This window comes from Salarias fasciatus, chromosome 15 (genome assembly GCF_902148845.1).
Source record: "Salarias fasciatus chromosome 15, fSalaFa1.1, whole genome shotgun sequence".
NCBI classification, from domain to species: Eukaryota; Metazoa; Chordata; class Actinopteri; order Blenniiformes; family Blenniidae; genus Salarias; species Salarias fasciatus.
Window position 1 is genome coordinate 24,443,552 of NC_043759.1, and position 19,103 is coordinate 24,462,654.

At 45.7% G+C, this 19,103-nt stretch overlaps 1 protein-coding gene across 1 annotated transcript in view; it reads right to left on the reverse strand.

Annotated features, from left to right (window-relative positions):
- Nucleotides 1-3,356: 3,356 nt before the first annotated feature.
- opn5 (opsin 5) overlaps nt 3,357-19,103 on the reverse strand; it is a 64,920-nt gene continuing 49,173 nt past the window's right edge. The window contains exons 4-7 of the mRNA XM_030110292.1: nt 9,828-9,998; nt 6,486-6,820; nt 6,168-6,409; nt 3,357-3,563 (exon numbers count right to left, since the gene is read on the reverse strand). Coding sequence (XP_029966152.1) covers nt 3,488-3,563; nt 6,168-6,409; nt 6,486-6,820; nt 9,828-9,998 — 824 coding nt within the window. The 3' untranslated portion in view covers nt 3,357-3,487. The remainder of the gene's footprint in view (nt 3,564-6,167; nt 6,410-6,485; nt 6,821-9,827; nt 9,999-19,103) is intronic.

Sequence of the window (19,103 nt, forward strand, 5' to 3'; positions counted from 1 at the left end):
GACGAAAAGATCACTGAGAGACCCTGGAAAGACCACGCAGGTTTAGAGAATCACAGCACTACCTGCAGTACTAGAGCGGAGCTGCGTTATGTGAGGACCGGCTGGAGGAAGAATGGCTTTGAACCACTGGAACTCCAGATATTGTTCTCTCGAGCGCCACTTCAGCGTTAATGGCAGTGCGACCAGTTATTGATCCGACGGAGCGATGCCGAGAACGGAGCCGCAGCCATGAGGCGAGCAACTCACAGAGAACCAGGAAACAAAAATGGAGAGCTCCACAGAAGCTAACGCTAAAGCTAACGCTCAATCATTTCAGACACAGGATAACAGAGATCATTGACTGTTGAGCGGCGCGGGACAAACTAAAATAGAGTTTATTATTTGAGCACATTGACTTTTGTGAATACATTTTCAATATTTGCCTATGATATTTTTACCCATAAATCCAGATTTGACAGTTTATTGGCCTGGAGAAACTTTCATTAGCTTCTGCAGCAGCTTGTTGCTTATGTGCAGAGAAGCTGCTCGTTATTAGGTCGGTAACTGTAGAGATTGTCGGACGTCTGCTAACCGAAGCACCGCCTGCTTTTTTGCTCGATTTCAGAAGAAATTGTCTGATTGTCACGTCGTACTGGTTCATCCGCAGGACGACGGCAGCTCACAGCACTCTGAAGTTATCAGAACAAGAGGAGAAAGATGCTCCCCACAAACACCAACCTCTGCAGTGTGATTGCTGGGGTGTGTTTTCCCCCTGATGGGAAGATTGCAGGTTTGATCCCTGGGATCTCTTGGAGTGAGAACCTGATGGTTGGCCTGAGCGCCTTGCACGGTCTGTGGAATGGCTGACTAATACTGCAATGCATTTTGGGAGTTGTTAAGTCAGTGAAATAGTCCCCATAACAGTGAACTCCTCTTATCAGTCCCAGCAGCATCATTTTATTATCACTGACTTTTCATTCAAGCAGGAGCGTCGAACTGATTTTACCTGAACAGCCAAATACAACCCAATTCCATCCTGAATTATCTGGTTTGACAACCTTTGCCATAATAACCTTTAAATTTAAATTTTTAGATTTTATTTGTCTATACTACCAAACAACTGCTTCTGAAAATGAAGACGATCTCGACGTAAAGCCAATTTTAAAGAAACCTTCTGGTGCAAAACCCGGTGAAATGTCCCTGACAGCATGGCTTTCATGCTAGTTTGATAGCAGCGAGGTAGCTTTCATTCATGGCAGCAGATTTCACACCTCACCTCAGAGCTCAGTGGTGTGTAGAGTTCAAAATTCAATTGACCTGTTACAGATTTCACTGTTGTGACTTGAAAAAGTGTCTTAACTATGTAGAGAGGAAGATCAGAACGCTGAATTTCAGCACAAATCTACTGAAACCTTAGCGAGAACATTTCCCGCCAATTTGCATCGCAGCAAACAGGAAAAGTTTTGTGACTTTTATTAGTTATCCAACGGATGTATATGCTCTCCGATAGAGAAGACCTTAGTAAGAAGGTAATCATGCTTAATAAAATCACGTGATGATCGCCAGTGGTGGAACTGGAGCTCTTCAAAATGACAAATGCTTAAATCATATATGGAGGACTCAACTGTGAGAATTATGGAAAAAATGTTCATTGTAGGTTTTATTGTATATATGAACTTGACAAGAGATGCAGATTTACTACTTTTTTAACCTGTAGCTACTCGCTGATAGTGATGCCCGGAAGAGTCCGTTATTGAGTGAATGAGTCAAACTTTAATCAGCATGTAGCATTGCTGGTGTGCGAGTCCTGGAACTCTTTAGCATGTAGCATGTAGCATGGCTCGGAGTGAAATCCTCCCGATGAGCGTCTTTAGGCTACCTCTGCCGGTCCAAATGTCTCTGGCGATTACGCTGCTGGTGCTGTACCGACCGTCTTTCACCTCCTCTTGATATTTTGCTGGATTCTAGTCTACAGTCGGTCTTACTTTAGTCATTCTCATTAACATTAAAGAGTCTCCAAACCACAGACGTCGCTCTTCTTCTCAGCATGCCGGTGGGTGAAGTTATTGACGGATGACGTCGTTTTATGAGAACCAGCACAAGTACTCTGTGCTCCACCCGTATCCCTAAACTCTTTTCAGTTTTGCATCAACCACGGGAAAGCCACGGTTAGGCCATATTGCTTCTTGACTTGAGCTTCATGCTGAGCATGCGGTCATGAGGAGATCTTTTCATCGAACTCTCGGCAGGACACACGATGATCATCTTTTTTGTTTTTCTTCAATGCAACATTTAAACGATTTCCGGAATTTCTTGCAATCGCTGAAAAAACCGACAACAAACCAACAAATACATTAAAAACGGTCCCTGAATCAGCCATAAATATACTTGTGCCCATGGCCATCGACGTAGGTACAGACAAGAGTGAAAAAAATACAGTTGGTTCTCTAAACGTGTTTCTGTCCACAATTCACTACATATAAAAGTGTGTCAGGAAAGTGTTATCAGTGCTTACTCGAATGCTTTTTTTTTTTTTTTTTTTTTTTTTTTTTAAAGTAAAGTGCTCTTATCCTTCTCGTGAAGCATTGGACGTCAAACGGTTTGTCTTGGGAGCACAGAAAGGTTTGATCGACACTGTGAAGGTGACAACATGGCGTCGAAGCGACGCGCTGGTTGTGTGCGGTCCGTACAGAACACGAGCGGATGTGATGCGGCGCTTCGCTGATGCCGAAATCTATTGTCTAGAAGCCACGGGCGTACAAAATACAACAGCCTGTACAAACAGTAAAAATACAACTTTGAGCTTTGACACAAACCTGATTCACATGGCTCATTTTCTGGTCCAAAGTCCTCGTTTTGCAGATCTGCTTCCAAAACACGGTTAAAAATATATCTCGCCTTTTGCAGTTTTCGTACGACATTATTTTGCAGGTGATTTGGCTTCGGTGTGACTTTGGTTGGGAACTCCGCTGAGCTCTCAAGCCGAGAACGACGCCGCGATCAGCCGTTCAGCAAGTGGTTTGCTCTTCGCATCGGCAGACGGCATATCCAAAATACTGAGAAACAAAAAAAACAAAACAAACGAAAAAAAAAAAACCAAACCAGGAAGAGTCAAGATGCTCACACGACAGAACCACTGCAAAGACAACTCCACAGATTAAGGAGAACCTCGTGGGACAGGTGGAATTCCGAGGAAGAGGCGGTGGGGAGCTGCGGGAAACATGGACGATCCAGCGTGAGAGTTCAAAAAATATCAACAAAAAGAAAATAAAAAAAACAAAGAGAGAGAGAGAGAGAGAGAGAGAGAGAGAGAGAGAGAGAGAGAGAGAGAGAGAGACCGCTCGCGATACTCGGGAACCACCGGCGACGAAGGTGAGTGGCTGATGACAGCAGATGACAGGCAGCGTGTGATTGGTCAAGTGCAGGGCACGAAGGGCAGGGGGCAAGGCAGACGGTCCAAAGTAGAAGAGGTAAGAAGGTCACTCAGTCTAAAGTCTCTGTTTCAGCCTCACATCTCGATGTGAGTGTCTTTGGCTGCCGGCGGCGGCGGCGGGTCCTTCAGCGAGCCGGAGATGGTGTAAAACCTGCGGGGAAGAGAGGACAAACCCAGTTAATTTAATTAGAGATCAGCTGAATCACAGGCGGGAAACGTTCTGGGTGTAGAGGAGAGTTTCTTACACTGAGGCCATTAACTCCTCCCGGCAACAGAAATCAGAAAGTTCAGGAAAAGTTTATCAGTGAACTCAAAAGGCCTCCACGGTCACCGGGTTTCAGCAGCTTCACGTCGCGGATGTTCGTCTGAATTCAACAAGACTCCAGAATCAACCTTTTCCTTCCCTCTGTGTGTTTAATGAGCCCCTCACGTCTGCCTCTTCAGGAATTTCCCGCTGAATCCACTCATGTGCCGAGGTTAATCGGCCTCTGAAAGGAGTCTTTTGGTTCAGCGTTCAGTCAGACAGTTTCACAATAACTTCGTTTTCTTGGATATGGTTGAAGGTTTAATTGATGACTGCGAGCCGCCCAGTCCCTGAACACGCCAGGCCTCTCTGTCTGCGCAAACACAAGCTTTTTTTTTTTTTTTTTGTTCTGTCCACTGGAAACGTGGTTAAAAATGGAAAATAGAAAAAATCTGAAAACAGGAACAAAAAACCAATCTTCCTTGATTTAATTTGTCTGAATAATAATATCGCAAAAGCCTTATGGTCATTTTAAATATACACATTCTTATGGTGCCAGTACATGTTTAACAAGCCGTTATGAAGGCTCGTCCTCGTGCAGGTCAAGTTTAAATATCTACCTGAAAGCACTTGTGCCAGTTGCACCACAAATCAATACAATCAGCACCAGCACCTGGGAATGACCCCAACAGAATAACTACTCTGCAAAAGTTAATTTTAAACTCTAAACTTTAAAGTTGAACAGTTTGATTTGACTGATGCTGGGATTTCTGTTGGTGGCGCCGGTTTCTTTCTTCAGAGGCTCTTTCATCACACTGCTGCTTACAGACTGAGCTGATGAAGACAGACTGAGAGATTTCACCATCTGTAATGTCTATAAATAAAAGCTGCAATGTGAAAAGCGTCTTCCAGAACTCTGTCGGCTCTACAGATTGTGTGTTTGTCATAATGTAACGTGAAGGGCGGCCGTGGCTGTGGTGGTGGAGAGGCCATCTCTCCAATCACGTCTGACTGACTGTATTATCATCTCTGTCACTTCCGATAAACGACCCGGTGTTTCAGATTGAACTGGTTTTCCTGTTAACTGGTGACCGACTCCCTCCAGCGACCCTGCTGCTGCTAATGGCAGCATAGACTGTGTTATAGTAAGAGTTACAAAAGGTACAAAACCTCCAAACTTCATTGTTATGCAGCTAAAAGGCTAATTTATTGGTAAATATAACTTCTTTAATAATTTAACTATTTTGGGAGATGGTAAAGTTTTTGGATGACACCTCAGTAGAGAAACTTGAACAGACTTATTTTATTTTGCACAACGGACACTGCATATAATAATATACTATTTCTTGTCCCATTTTGTGATGACGGTTAAAATGCCAGACACATTTAAACAATGCAGAAATAGTTACTGCAATGGAAAGTGTGTGTTATGTAGTGTGTGTTGACTCTGCAGAACACACGCTTTCCATGGTGTGCCTGTGTTGCGTTCAGGCCTTGTCACATAAATAAGAAATTCCAACACTTGAATAGGCATTAACACAATAGTCAGAGTAATAATGTTTGTCCTGGGGAAATGTGGGGACCGCCCAGCTCTGCCGGTCGCGGTACAAAGCGTTGGAGGTCAGATTGGTCCCAGATCGCCTCTGGAGGAGGTCTGAGTGACTGACAGCGCTTTGATCCATGCTGCCTTTTGAGCTCGCCGCTTGTGATCTGATCACCTGAAACGCAAGATGTGAATAATTTCATCAAATTAAAGATAAATCTGTGTGTGTGTTTGCATTCCAACACACACACACACAGATTCTCCATCAGATGCACTGATGGGACATAGCGATGTTTTTGAAGTCGGGGCCAAGCGGCTCCCAGTTCCGTGAAGAGAGCGTCCGTCACCTCTTGGACCGGCGCTGACCTGACAGAGGAAATCACCGCGGGCTGCACACACTCTCTAATGAGTTTCTTGTGAGGCACGGTGGCCAAAGAGGAATTTCTGCCACATGCCAGCCGTTTCACCGAACAGCAAAACTGTAAAACAACAGCGGCATTGTTTTGTGGATGCTGCAGTGCGATGCCCGGGGCGCCCGGAGGAAGTCAGCTGTCTCTAATGTGGATTCAGAGTTAATTCATGATTTCTGAGCTGCGCTGCAGCGAAGACGCTCCAGTTTTATATATGTAGAGACGCTTGATGCTGCTGACCCCGGATCTGTGGACGGTATTGATCTGACTCATCTCTATATGCAGTGCACGTTGCCCGTAACGCCGCTGGAATAATAGAATTCCTTCAGTTTGTGCGGCGGCCGGGCTGTTGTTATGCAGAGCTCGATATGACAGCTGCAGGTAAATATCAGACCCCACATATCAAACTCCACTTTTTCGGACCTTTTCCAGGAAAAACACCCCAAGCATGCATAATGATGTCCTCAGGTTAGACAGTTTGAATCGATTGCACACTGGTATGAGAAGCAGAAACAACAGGAGCGTGAAGTGCACCGCGTGGACTGCAGAGAGCATTACCTTGACTTTCTAAAATGCCGCCGCTTCTTCATGACCTTGAAGCAGCAGGACGAACAGGAGTTTTTCAGGTCTACGAGCTGGTAGATGATGGGGTTGTACATGGCCGAGGACTTGGCCAGCAGCGTGGGGATGACGGACACGGGGATGGGCACCGAGTCGGGCTCGCCGAACGCCGACACCACCGACACCACTGCATAGGGGATCCAGGCTATCAAGAAGCCTGCGCAGATCAGCATGGCCACCTGCCGGAGGGGGAAGAAGAGCCAGGCGTGAGCGGGCGGCGGCCGGCGCGGCGTCCCCGCCTCGCCCCTCACCCACCTTTGTGAGCTTTATCTCAAGGTTGTGGTTGTTTCTGATGCGGGCGTCGAAGTTTGAGATCTCCTTGGCGGAGGACTTGACCTTGAAGATGATCATGACGTAGGAGAAGACGATGATGCCGGTGGGCAGGACGAGGCAGAAGAAGAGGATGGCCATGACGAAGCTCTGGCCCGACAGCGAGGCCTGCGCCAGCCACCAGTCCAGCGTGCAGGAGGTGCCGAACGGCTCCGGGGCGTAGCTGCCCCAGCCCAGCAGGGGCATGGTGGCCCAGAACGCCGCGTACAGCCACACCAGGGCCAGGCACACGAAGGCGTGGTGGCGCTTCAGCCACGTGCCTGGGAATCGGGAGAGAAGGAAATGGAAATCATCATCATCATTTACTAAAACTGAGCAATGAGCGTTGAATTTCTCCCTGTACAAAATGTCTTGTCGCAAAAATTCGATGTGGAAGAACTGCTGGTGTCGTGCGCCTCATCAGTACAAGCTGATTATAAATCCAAAATGAGGAAGACGGGCTTGAAAAATTGTCGTATTTGGACCACATCTTGGCCGTTTTCATGTCTGATCAGACGGGAATTTGCCAGAAAAACTAGTCCGTTGTCCTGCTTGGCAAGACGTTCCCTATTTGAGGTTTGTCGACAGTAGAAAACGTAAATTTGTTCCTCTCTTCTCGGGTCCCCTCGCCGGAGGCTCGACTGCATGCCAATCAGAAGTGCTTTCATTTTGTGAACTCTCTTGTTTTCTTATGCCGTTCCTTGCAGAGCTGCAAATAACGGTGGGAAAGATCAGCTCTCCAGCAAAATGTGCACGGACAGAGAGGAAAGAGGAAGAGGAAAAAGAAGATTGTGCTCCCTCTCATTTTGTTTTTCTTTAATTTTGAAATGTATAAATTATAATATTTATTTAAAAACAGGAAGAAAACTGATTTTTTGAGGCACTATTTATGCCTTTTCAATAAGAGAGCTATGTTTTTGAGCAATGGGCTACCTCCGTGCCACAACATAGAAATGTTTCACTTCGGACAGAAAAGGAACGTCTTAAATGAATGCAAGGTTTTTCAAGCTGCTTTGAGTGTCTCTGGGTTATTTTTTCAGTATTTTTCAGAACATGGTTAACCTTTCCTCTCTCATCTTTGCACCAGCTCTCATCTTTGAATTCCAGTCATCAAAAAACTGACGGATGGTGCTCTACTCAGGCGCCGCTGTATCAAGCAGCAGTAATTCTCATTTTATTCCACTTCAAGCAACTTCTGCGTTCCCATAAATCACATGTGTCAGGAGGAGCGACTGCTTCAGTCAGGCAGTTACACTGTACAATGGGAGAAAATGCCATCGCCCTGACAGGACTTATTTTCTTCACTTCCTGCTCCTTTTGGCCTCCATTCTTCATCTATTCTGCTTCATCTATCCGAGGGTCACAGAACACAGTTCACACACTGGATGAAAAAAGCAGCCATGGACAGATGGACCGTCACGTCTGGAGTCTAGTCTCAAGGTATATTTGATCACTATATTCTCATTAACATGGATAATAATCCTAATCTTGTTCTGGTGGTCTACATTGAATCACTCCATGAAAAAGACAGTCAATAAACACAGAAGCAATAAAATCAGGCCTCAGTCATGTTAACCCTGGAAAACCCAAATGTAGAAATGAGTGTCCAAAAACATTTTTCACCTCTGACAGGTTGTTGTGGAGGCCTCTATAGCAGAAACCAAAGTGTTTTCCACATCTTTATGTTTTCATAAGGTTTTAGGAACATGCTGTGATATGGCCATGTTGGGAATTACTGGATATATTTCACACTTTTAAAAAAAGCTATAGGGAACCTCTGAACATGAAATTAAAGGACCCCCCCCCCCCCAAAAAAAAAAAAGATTTTTATGGATATGATGTAATACTGCAACAGTGGGTCTTGCTATGTGCAGATGTGTTTAATTTTCATTTAATTTATAATTTCAGTTCACATAACTTGGGTCACTCAGTGAATCCAAAGCCATCCATCCATCCATCCATCCATCCATCCATCTTCTACTGCTTGCCCTTCTCGAGTCACGGGTAGCTGGAGCCAAAAACACGCATGGTCCAAAAACATGCATGTTAGGTTAATTGGTCACCCTAAATTGCCACTAGGTGTGAATGTGAGTGTGAATGGTTGTATGTCTCTCTGTAGCCCCTTTCACACTGGCCCAAAAACCCGTTTAAACCCGCTAATAATCGGCTCCTCATGGCAGTGTGAAAGGGTTTAATCAGCATTTAGACCCGGGTCTTTAAACTCTGCAATCTACCCGGGCTTTTAGCGGGTCGGCTTTCTATCGGCTTTTAGTGGGAGGGAAACATCCGGGAACTTACATGATGATGTTGACGCAGCGCGGCTACGTTAGCGCGCTAGTTGTTGTTTCTGGACACAGCGTGAGATTTCCTTCGCCAAGATGACCCAGCATTGGCAAGATAGCGAGACCAGAGAGCTTCCCCTGATCCGTGGGGAAGAGGAGATTTGTCTACAGGTAACGGGGACTGGTTCTGCTGCATTGTTTACTTTCGTTTTGCTCCGTCGCGCTGATGATGTCATCAACGTGGGACAGCATCAGTGCGGGAAAACGCAGCGACGCGGCTCTCCAGCAAGGGGCTAGACCCGGGTCTGCAGGTGGTGGGAAAGGAGTCTAAAAGCCGTTTGTTAGCGGGTCGACCCGCTAGTTGCAGTGGGAAAGGGGTATGTGTTAGCCCTGCGACAGACCGGGAGCAGCTGGGACTGGCTCCAGCCACCCACGACGGGTCCAAAGCCCTTTTTGTGAATTATTTAAATACTGTGAATCTTAAAATTAGGACCAATTGGAAGGTTCGATGCTGGTAAAATGAATGTCCTGCCTCGGGTTCTGTATGTGTTCCAGTCACTTCAGCCTTCTTCTCTTCCCTTAAGAAACTGATTACAGCGTTTATTCACCATAATAAGACCCTACATATTAAATTAGACGGATTAACCCTGAACTATGATGAAGGAGGTCTGAAACTTTAAAATGTATTATTACGCCGCTCAGTCCTGATTCTTGGCACAGATTTTTGAAGTAACATTGAAAAGATGGAGTGAAATGAGGACAAAGCAGCAGATTTACTGTTCAGTCACAAGAGCAGCAGAGAACCCTCTAATCATCCACTCAGTCCAAGCTGGAACAAACTCTGTGGGCTGTTCAGACAAGACGGATTTCTCTCCTCAAAAACTCCTTTTTCAGAGGAGTAACTTTAAGCCATGGCAGGAGAAAAGTGTCAGGCCATCCGCTCTGATGAATAAAGGACTTTGAGGCTTTGTTGACACACAGTGAAGCCGGGGACGACGTGACGCACCGTATCGAAGATGGCAGATCTTCAGGTATCGGTCCAGACTGACCACCGTCATGGTGATGAGGCTCCCGCAGCCGAAGAAGAAACCCGCCCAGCCGTAGAAGCGGCAGCCCTCCCAGCCGAACAGCCAGCGGTGGGAGAAACTGGAGACCACGAAGAAGGGCTTTCCTGTCACTGTGGGGACGGAGGAGGAGGAGGAGGGGGAGGAGGAGGGGGAGGAGGAGGGGAGGAGGAGGAAAAGGGAAACGAATCAATAGAAAACCAGGACACGTCGTGTATCTGCTTTTCTCTCATGAAGGATGGCTCTTAAACGATTCACCAAATATTTATTCAAACAGCACAAATCAAAGTGCAGTTTTTCCTTCATGGGAAGCAGCTCCAGGTTCAGAGTTTTGCTCAAGGACACGTCGGCCGGCAACCTTCCAACTGAGAGGCGAGCGGTCTACCAAGTCCTTCATCCTTCCAGTGAGACACAGAGAGGTCAAGTTCTACGAGCCCGGGAAAACCTTTTAGAAACGACACAACGTGACGAATTCCTCCTCCGTCGCATCAACGCTTTGATTTTCACTCCAAATCAGTTCAGTTCAACTCGTCTGAGCACAGAAGTTAATTATAGCAATGAAACAATAGTCTACAAACATGCACATTTATGTGTAAATTCCATTATCAATAAACAAGAACTTCCAGACTTATTCCAGAACCTTATTCGCTCCCACCCAACGAGGAACCAGAACCCTGCTGAACCTCTAAACAGGAACTTTTTATCACATTTCACGGGTCCAGACTCTGGAATGCTCCAGATAAATGACTTCAAATGCTTCCCTCTCTAAATCATTGAATCATCTCCTGTCCAAACCGGATCCCACTGATTCTGACGATGCGTTGTGTGCTGTTGTGCCATCAGTATTATGGGAAAAAAAAACAAAAAAACCTTTTCCTGATCAAACTGAGCATGTCTGTCAAATACTTTGGACATTCAATCAATCTGATTACACCGAGCAGGAGCAATCCAAGGTAAAGCCACGGGGCCTGACCTGAAAGGCCTGAAAGATGAACCTCACCAGTTGAATAACCCTCTCATCACGTTTTAGTGCTGATGGTAAAAGGCCTTTTTTTTGCTTCTTTCTTGGTATTTTGAATTAGTAGAATAACATGTGACTGCTGCGTCAATCTTGTGAGACGCAGATGAACGGCATGACAGAGAGCCTGATGTGAGGAAACCAGTATCTTTTTTTTTCTAATGGCGTTTGTGCGAATCTTTGCATTTGGAGTGGGAATACTGGTAAAGAAAGGTCGAAGAGGAACACAACGCTCCTCACACGGCGGCGGCTCCTCCGTCTGTGCATTCCATTGGAATCTGTTATTTTGGTGCTGGACCAGCCGAGAGCCACGTGGCGTGCCGAGTCTCGAGAGGCAAGAGAGGGACAAACATGGAAACCTCTCCAGGCCAATTCACCAACACCATCGGCTTTCTAGGAATTACTGAAGCTCTCGTCCGGGGACACACTCGCACATTCAGCTCACAGTAGCTCACATGCTGCTGAGAGCTGAAAGCAACAAGCAGGAGAGATCACGTCTCTAGAATTCTTTTTCCAGCTTTTAACAGCAAGGCTGACTCGCCCCATAAAGAGATCTCAGTCCCACACTAAACCAGAAGACCACTTTGTTCCCACAGCACCGGACCCTGAAGGTTTGAGGAGCAGAATGTGGAACCAGGCAGGGAAACAAACATTCCCTGTTTTTCAAATGAAGATTAAAACTTTCATAGTTAATAAAGCCGGTTTCAGGACGACCGTTGTGTTTTGGGTGTCTGTTCATGTGACAAACGCTGTTTGGAGACACTGAGATGCAACTTTTTGACCACAGCTCCCAAGGGACACCTTTTCGAAAGTTCCCAGACCCCGTCTCCATGTGAACGGGAAACGCAACTTAGGCTCCATGTAGATGACAGAAATGCTGCGACTGTCGCAAATAATTCTTCTGAACATGGTCAGTAGGTGAAAAATAACGTTTGCCTCCAGAGACTCATGACTCCCGGTCTATGTTCTCCTGGACTTGGTAGTTTTGGAGTTGACAGTCACCTTTAGCAGCAGTTCAACTCGGTCATCTGTCCACACGAACATCCAGGTGCTTCATGTTGTCCATCTTTGAAACAACCAGCAGCACAGCCGAGAGCAGAGCAGACTCCTGGTTCAGACAGACGCTACTGACTGACATCTTCTGGATGTGATACTTCAAATAACAACAAAATCAGACTGTCATCTCCAAATCCCCCTAAGAACGTAAATGCACTTACACATTGCTGTTCAATGGGGAGATTGATCAACCAATACTCAAAGCGACACCTCCATCCATCCATCCATCCATCACGGTCATGGGGCAGTAGAGTCAACCATGGGTGAGGGCAGGTCACAGATCACCAGACAAACAATCACACAGTCCCAGGTACACAGCGAGGGGCATTATGGGGTCATCAGTTAACCTTATGTTTTTGCAAAGTTGGATTAAACCCATGGAGAAGATGAAAACTCCACACAGAATGTCTGGGTTACCTGACACCATCACGTGATGCTCGTTGTAGGACTGTACTTCCAGACTACTGGCATGCTAGCCACCGGATTGCTAATGCTGTCCAACAAACAGGACTCAGTGGACGGCAGCGGAAACGATCAGCGAGGTGATTGGCTGGATTTGCTGATATCCGATCAGTCAGAAAATGGCAATCAGATTGAGACATCTGTACTTTAAAGAGATACTTCAACATTTTGGCAAATTGGCCCATTTAGCGCAATTCCTTAGTCATTTCGAACAGCATGCTTACTTTTTTGTGAGGGCGAGCTGTTGTTTATTCAGAGGTGAGTCGGGGAAGGTTTTCGGGACGGACACAATGGAAGTGGATGGTATTTTGGTTCCCCCTCATCAAACTCATCAAATACACAATCCAACAACCCCAAAACACTTTGGTGGACACGTTATAATCCGCACATTCACTACACTGTGAAACACCAACAAATAATATTGTAGCGTTACGACACTGAAGCAAATACTGGGAACTACTTTTTCTTTTGAAATCACTACGCCCAGACGCCATGTTTAGTAAGTAGCTCCGTCTTAGCAATCTTCGCATAAACAACTCAATCTGGTAATTTTGCATTAATAATTCACAGCGTAGTGAATGTGCGGATTATAACGTGTCCACCAAAGTGTTTTGGGGTTGTTGGATTGTGTATTTGATGAGTTTGACGAGGGGAACCAAAAACACCATCCACTTCCATTGTGTCCGTCCCAAAAACCTTCCCCGACTCGCCTCTGAATAAACAACAGCTCGCCCTCACAAAAAAAGTAAGTATGCTGTTCGAAATGACTAAGGAATTGCGCTAAATGGGCCAATTTGCCAAAATGTTGAAGTATCGCTTTAAACCCATCCCCTTCTTGTTGTGAGGCTAGAGCACGAACCACTAGATCAGTGTTTGAGCCACAACGGGAGGAAAAAATATCAAGTTCATGCTCAGCTCTGCCTCTCGGACCCAGATTCCTGGCATCCATCTGTCTATCAGACCAACCATCTGAGAGTAACATTTTGGACCATTACCAAAATCTAATCGCTGCAAATGGAGGCTGAGAGCCTGTCATGGCAGCCGTCCCCGCTGGTGTGTGAGTGTGTGCGTCACTGGGTGAACGTGATCAACAAGCTAATGCTGGAGTCGATTTCATAGGTTAAATAAATCTACCATTTATATCCCACACACACGTGTCTCCAGTCAACAATATGTGTCCAATGCGTCCTCAAATCCTCTAAAAACCAATCCAGCTGCACAACAAATTCTCTTTTCAACCTTAAAGGAACTGGAGAGAAAAAATAACCCACAATTTCTTCTGAAAATGATTACAAGATAGACTTACCCAAATTATATGATATTGGAAAAAAAAGTCTTTGTCATTGGCGCAACAGTAGAAGACACGTCTGTTTTTATTGACAGGCTGGTTAAGATAACGGAGGATGAGGACTGGAGATTGAAAAAGAAAAACAACAAAGAAAACCAATTTCATGTCTTCATAGGACAACCGTAAATAGTGAGGACTGACTGATTAAAAGTGTTTTTCAGGAGTAAGAGTTGAGCATTCAGAAAACGTGAGAATCGCGAATATTGGCGTCAAAGCGTGGATGCTGACCTCTGCAGCCGATGTCCGGACGGCTTCCCCCTCACTGTCTTAATCACCTGCTAATCCTCAGGTCATGTGGGTCAAAAGCTCATTCTGATAATGGAAAATATTCATAAAGGTAATGTGTTTGGCCTCTGCTGGGTGCGATAAGGTTAATGTCGGATTGATACACTCAGAAATAATCACATTCACTTCTTCACGCGGATCAGACTTTTATGACTAAACTCTTCACAAAACTCTGCAGTATTTTCAGCGTGGCGTGAGAAGACGGCGTCCGCGCGCTGTCCTTGCAACGTCCCACAAAAAGGCTTATAGAACAGGTTATAACAGAGGGATTACCGAGGATTACGTTAAAATAATAACGCGAGGTGTTACATATGTAAGTGATTTATGAACATCTGTCGATCTCAGAGCAGAGATTCTAATTTGTTATTGTTATTCATATGTAAAGGCAGGTTATAGAGGGAAATTCAACACTCGTCTGCCGTAACTCATCTTCCTGTCCTCAGAATCTTAAACCAGGGAGTCCATTAACACGGGAGGGAGGGATTAGAAAACACATCCAGCCCTTCCTTCCTTTCTTTAACGGTGCCCTTGACTCTGAGCGTGAAGGTCATATGAGGCAAATGGATCGGTCCCTGAAGGCACCGTATGGGAAAATGAAAGACAGCACTAACGGTGACCTTTATTCAGACGGGGTCAGATGTGAAGCTGCACAACGGACACTTTGCAGATTCACTTTTTTTCCCCTGCAGTTCAAGTGAACATAATGGAGTATAAACTGAATCAGTTTTCAATCATATTGCTAAAGTGAACCAGTAAACAAAGGCACCAAGGCCAAGCAACACTTCCTGAATTTGTAAAAAAAAACATCTGGATAAACACCCTTCACTGATGATCCCACAGCTCAGTCTGGAAAAACAAGCCGCCCTTCGTCCTCCCACATCCCCACCTCAAGGATAACTGAGGAGAAGAACTACTGCTTTGAGGCAGAAGTGGACCAGAGGCACATCCTCTACGTCAGCGACCTCGCTGCAGCGCTGTGGAGTGTTTTCTTTGTGATTACTCACTGATGTTTATCCGAGGTGCATCATACACAAAGCGCCGCCGTCGTGACGCTCCGGCTGAATGGAAGAGTCCATCAAGTCGACAAAGCACCGAGGAGAAAGACGTGAAATGGCCAGCGCGGAAAACACGGAGGACATGAAAGAGAGTCGGAGTCTGGGGATACGGAAACGGCGGGCAGAGAAAAACTGAACAAATGGCTTTCAAATGGAACAAGCGATGAAACGCCAGATCACTTCAAACGTCATGTTAAACCTCAGCGGGAAGCTGCAGTGTGGTGTCGGCGTGTCCCTCTGTCTGTGTGTGTGTGTGTTTAAGGTAAACGATGGCTCCAGTTTGCATGTGACTGTGTGTTCTTAGCTGCAGGGCCGAGGCCACCCGGACTGCATCAGAGTCTCAGGTTCTGAGAGGCGGGTTCACGCCGGCTGTGGGACTCCCCCCAACGCCCCCTAACCCAACGGCGCCGATCCTTATCTGGACAGCTGCAGGAGATTCAGCTGGGATCAGCTCCAGCTCCCCCCGCCCTCGACCCCCACCCCATGATCCTGATTTGGATAAAGGCACAGATAATGAATCTAACCCAGGGTGTCAAACCGACAACCCGTGGGCCAGAAAGTGCAATCTGACCACAAGACGAAATTCTCCAGCTGTGCGTGATGCTATTAACTGCAGTGTGTGTATTTGACCACCAGGGGCGCCCTTCACTCTGTATTGTATCAAATGATCAGGATTAGGTCAACAGTCAAAGATTATTAAATATATCTTTTAGTTATTTTTAGATCATAATGCTATTGTTTACTGGTCCGGCCCACTTGGGCTCCAACTGTGTGACTTTGATCTAATCTATATTTCAATACTGATTTAAAGCGATACTTCAACATTTTGGCAAATTGGCCCATTTAGCGCAATTATTTAGTCATTTCGGACAGCATACTTACTTTTTTTGTGAGGGCGAGCTGTTGTTTATTCAGAGGTGAGTCGGGGAAGGTTTTCGGGACAGACACAATGGAAGTGGATGGTATTTTGGTTCCCCCTCGTCAAACTCATCAAATACACAATCCAACAACCCCAAAACACCTTGGTGGACACGTTATAATCCACACATTCACTACGCTGTGGAACACCAACAAATAATATTGTAGCGTTACGACACTGAAGCAAATACTGGGAACTACTTTTTCTTTTGAAATCACTACGCCCAGACAAGTAGTTCCGTCTTAGCAATCTTCGCATAAACAACTCAATCTGGTAATTTTGCATTAATACTTCACAGCGTAGTGAATGTGCGGATTATAATTTGCCCACCAAAGTGTTTTGGGGTTGTTGGATTGCATATTTGATGAGTTTGACGAGGGGGAACTAAAATACCATCCACTTCCATTGTGTCCGTCCTGAAAACCTTCCCCGATTCACCTCTGAATAAACAACAGCTCGCCCTCACAAAAAAAGTAAGTACGCTGTTCGAAATGACTAAGGAATTGCGCTAAACGGGCCAATTTGCCAAAATGTTGAAGTATCGCTTTAAAAGAGACTCCCATCTGAGCTTCCATTCTATTTCAGATTTTGGAAAATTGATAAATTCTCTCTCCTTTCATGAAAGAAGTCCAGTTACTTTTGGCATCTAAACAGCAGTTTTCAAGTCCTGCCCGTCCTTCAGTTGGATGAAGGTGTGGACTTGAACTCGTCTTTCTAACAGGCTCATTTACTTTAGTGTAAACCTTTCCGCTGTAGCTCTGCTGGATGTTTCTGATCGTCGTCCTGATGGAAGATAAACCTCCTCCTCCACAGCCTCCAGTTATTTCAGCTCTGAGCAGTCTCAATGTCCCTTCTGCAGAACAGCATCCGGACAGCATGATGCTGCCTCCGCCATGCTCCATAGAGGGATGGTGCATATTCAGTGGCGCAGTTCAGTTAATCTGGATTTTATTTTAGGGGGATCAGAGTCACGGGGATGAAAACTTTCCAGTTTTTTGTTTGTAGAAAAAAAAGTGAGAGCATGCGTCATTTTAATTCTAGTTCACATTGTGTTGATCTATCACATATAATCCATATCAAATACATTTACATCTGTGGTTTTAGATGTGGAAACGTTTAGCAAGTTGCTGTATTTTCTTATTTCTAGAAGCATGTGTGTCAGGAATGCTCCTGATCCTTTGGATGTGATCAGGACAAATTATAAATGGGGAGAAGATAAATTACTGGTTGAACAATCAGAAATCCAGAAGCTCTGGTAATGAGGAGGAAAAGTGAAGCGAGAATCAAGCTGGAACCGCCTCCTGTGAAATCCTGCAGCATGACTTCTTAGATCAGCGCGCTCAGACGATCGGACCTTCCTGCTTGTTTATTGACCCATTTTAGAATAAAACTCTTCTGTTGCTCTCGGTGTGGGAATGTCACGAGGCACGCAAAGACTGGCTTTAAAACACAGTTAGTGAGCGGTGAGGACTAACTGCGCCTGCAGGGGAAACGCACGGCTGATAACCTGGCTGCGTTCACTCCTACAAGCCACACCGTCTGGAGACAGATAAGGTCAAGACTCGTCATGTCTGACAGTCGCTGAAGGTTCGTGGCGTTTTACAACAGACGATGTCTCGAGGTGAAGATGTGGATCAGCTCCTGGCTGACTGAGATCCTCCAGGAAACGAGCCTTACAGTGAACTTTTGACCTCCAGGCTGTGGTCTATCCGACCTCCGCTCCGCCCTCAGCTTCTTGTGCTTCCAGCACAGCGACCTGTCAATAAATCCACCGCTTGTGGGGAATTCTTTGGAATCCTGATGTTTGGAGGATAAACAGACTCCAGCGTGAGCAAAGCTGAGTAGAGCTGAATAAACCACAGGAAACACGAGCTGCAGCGTCTCAGTGTCACGTTCCCACAACAAAACAGCGAGCTGCTCTCATGTCCAGTCACATTTCTGCTGTCCCACTGCTGACGGTTAATGTTGTAGTGTAAAATCAAATCAAATCAGATCTTCTCACAACTTTCTGACAAATATTGCATTGTGCTTCACCGTATCGTCCCCAGAAAAGTACATCAAAATGCTGCTGTTTCCTTTGATTCTGTTGAAGCTCGAACTCTATTGGCTGAAGCTGACCGACGCTTTTTCGAATAACATGGGGGTCTATGAGACGAAGGCGGGGCTCATAAATACATTTTTATATTGCTTTATGCTAATATTATATTGTAGTATCGAACCAGACTGACACATTTAAGCTCTGTTGAAAAACGATACATACGTTGGAAACGAACGGAAACTCCGGACACGAGCTTTAAGGTTAAATTGAAAGCCAGTCCTGCTGCTGCGGTGGAGGGTCAGTGGAGGAGAGGAACGGCAGAGCCTGGCCTCCGCTGACGGAGAGGCGCTCCTCCACCCACACATGCTCGATGCTGACCAACAACAGGCTGCTTCAGGCTGGAAGAAATAAGATTCTCACTCCAACATTCAAATACACGCTTTATTGAAATCCGGGGACTTGTTTTTTTAAACTCTGTTCACAACCTTTAACACCATGATTCAGACATTGCTTGATCGTCTCGCTCTTGCTGATGCAGTTATGTCTCTGGAGCAATTATTTCACGTTATGCTGGCAGCGACAGGGTCAGGGTTGCTTCATAAGGCTGTTACTATGGATCCATACAAACAGTGAATAGCTCTTTTTCTTCTGTTGTGCATGTCCCTCACTTTCCCCCCGTCGATGTGACTGCTGACTGTGTTTTGTGTTTATCTATTACATCCTCTGATACCGTTGGCTGATCCGCACTGTGCTTCACGAACACCTTCATTGTATCTCGATCAAGAGATCATATGTGAGTAAGATGAAGTTAAAAGGATGCTGATGCCACAGGCTGTTGTGTTATGATCATTTTGCACCAGGCACAGCAGCCCACATAGCAGACAGGTCCGGACCGGATCTGGCATCAGGCAAGGGTCTGGAAATCATGACACTCTTCACATGATGGTCGACTGCGCTCCACCTCATGTCGCCCTTATCTGTCTCATATGAACAGTCACCATGCGTTCTCTTAAGTTGGAACTAAAGTCTTAGTTTTA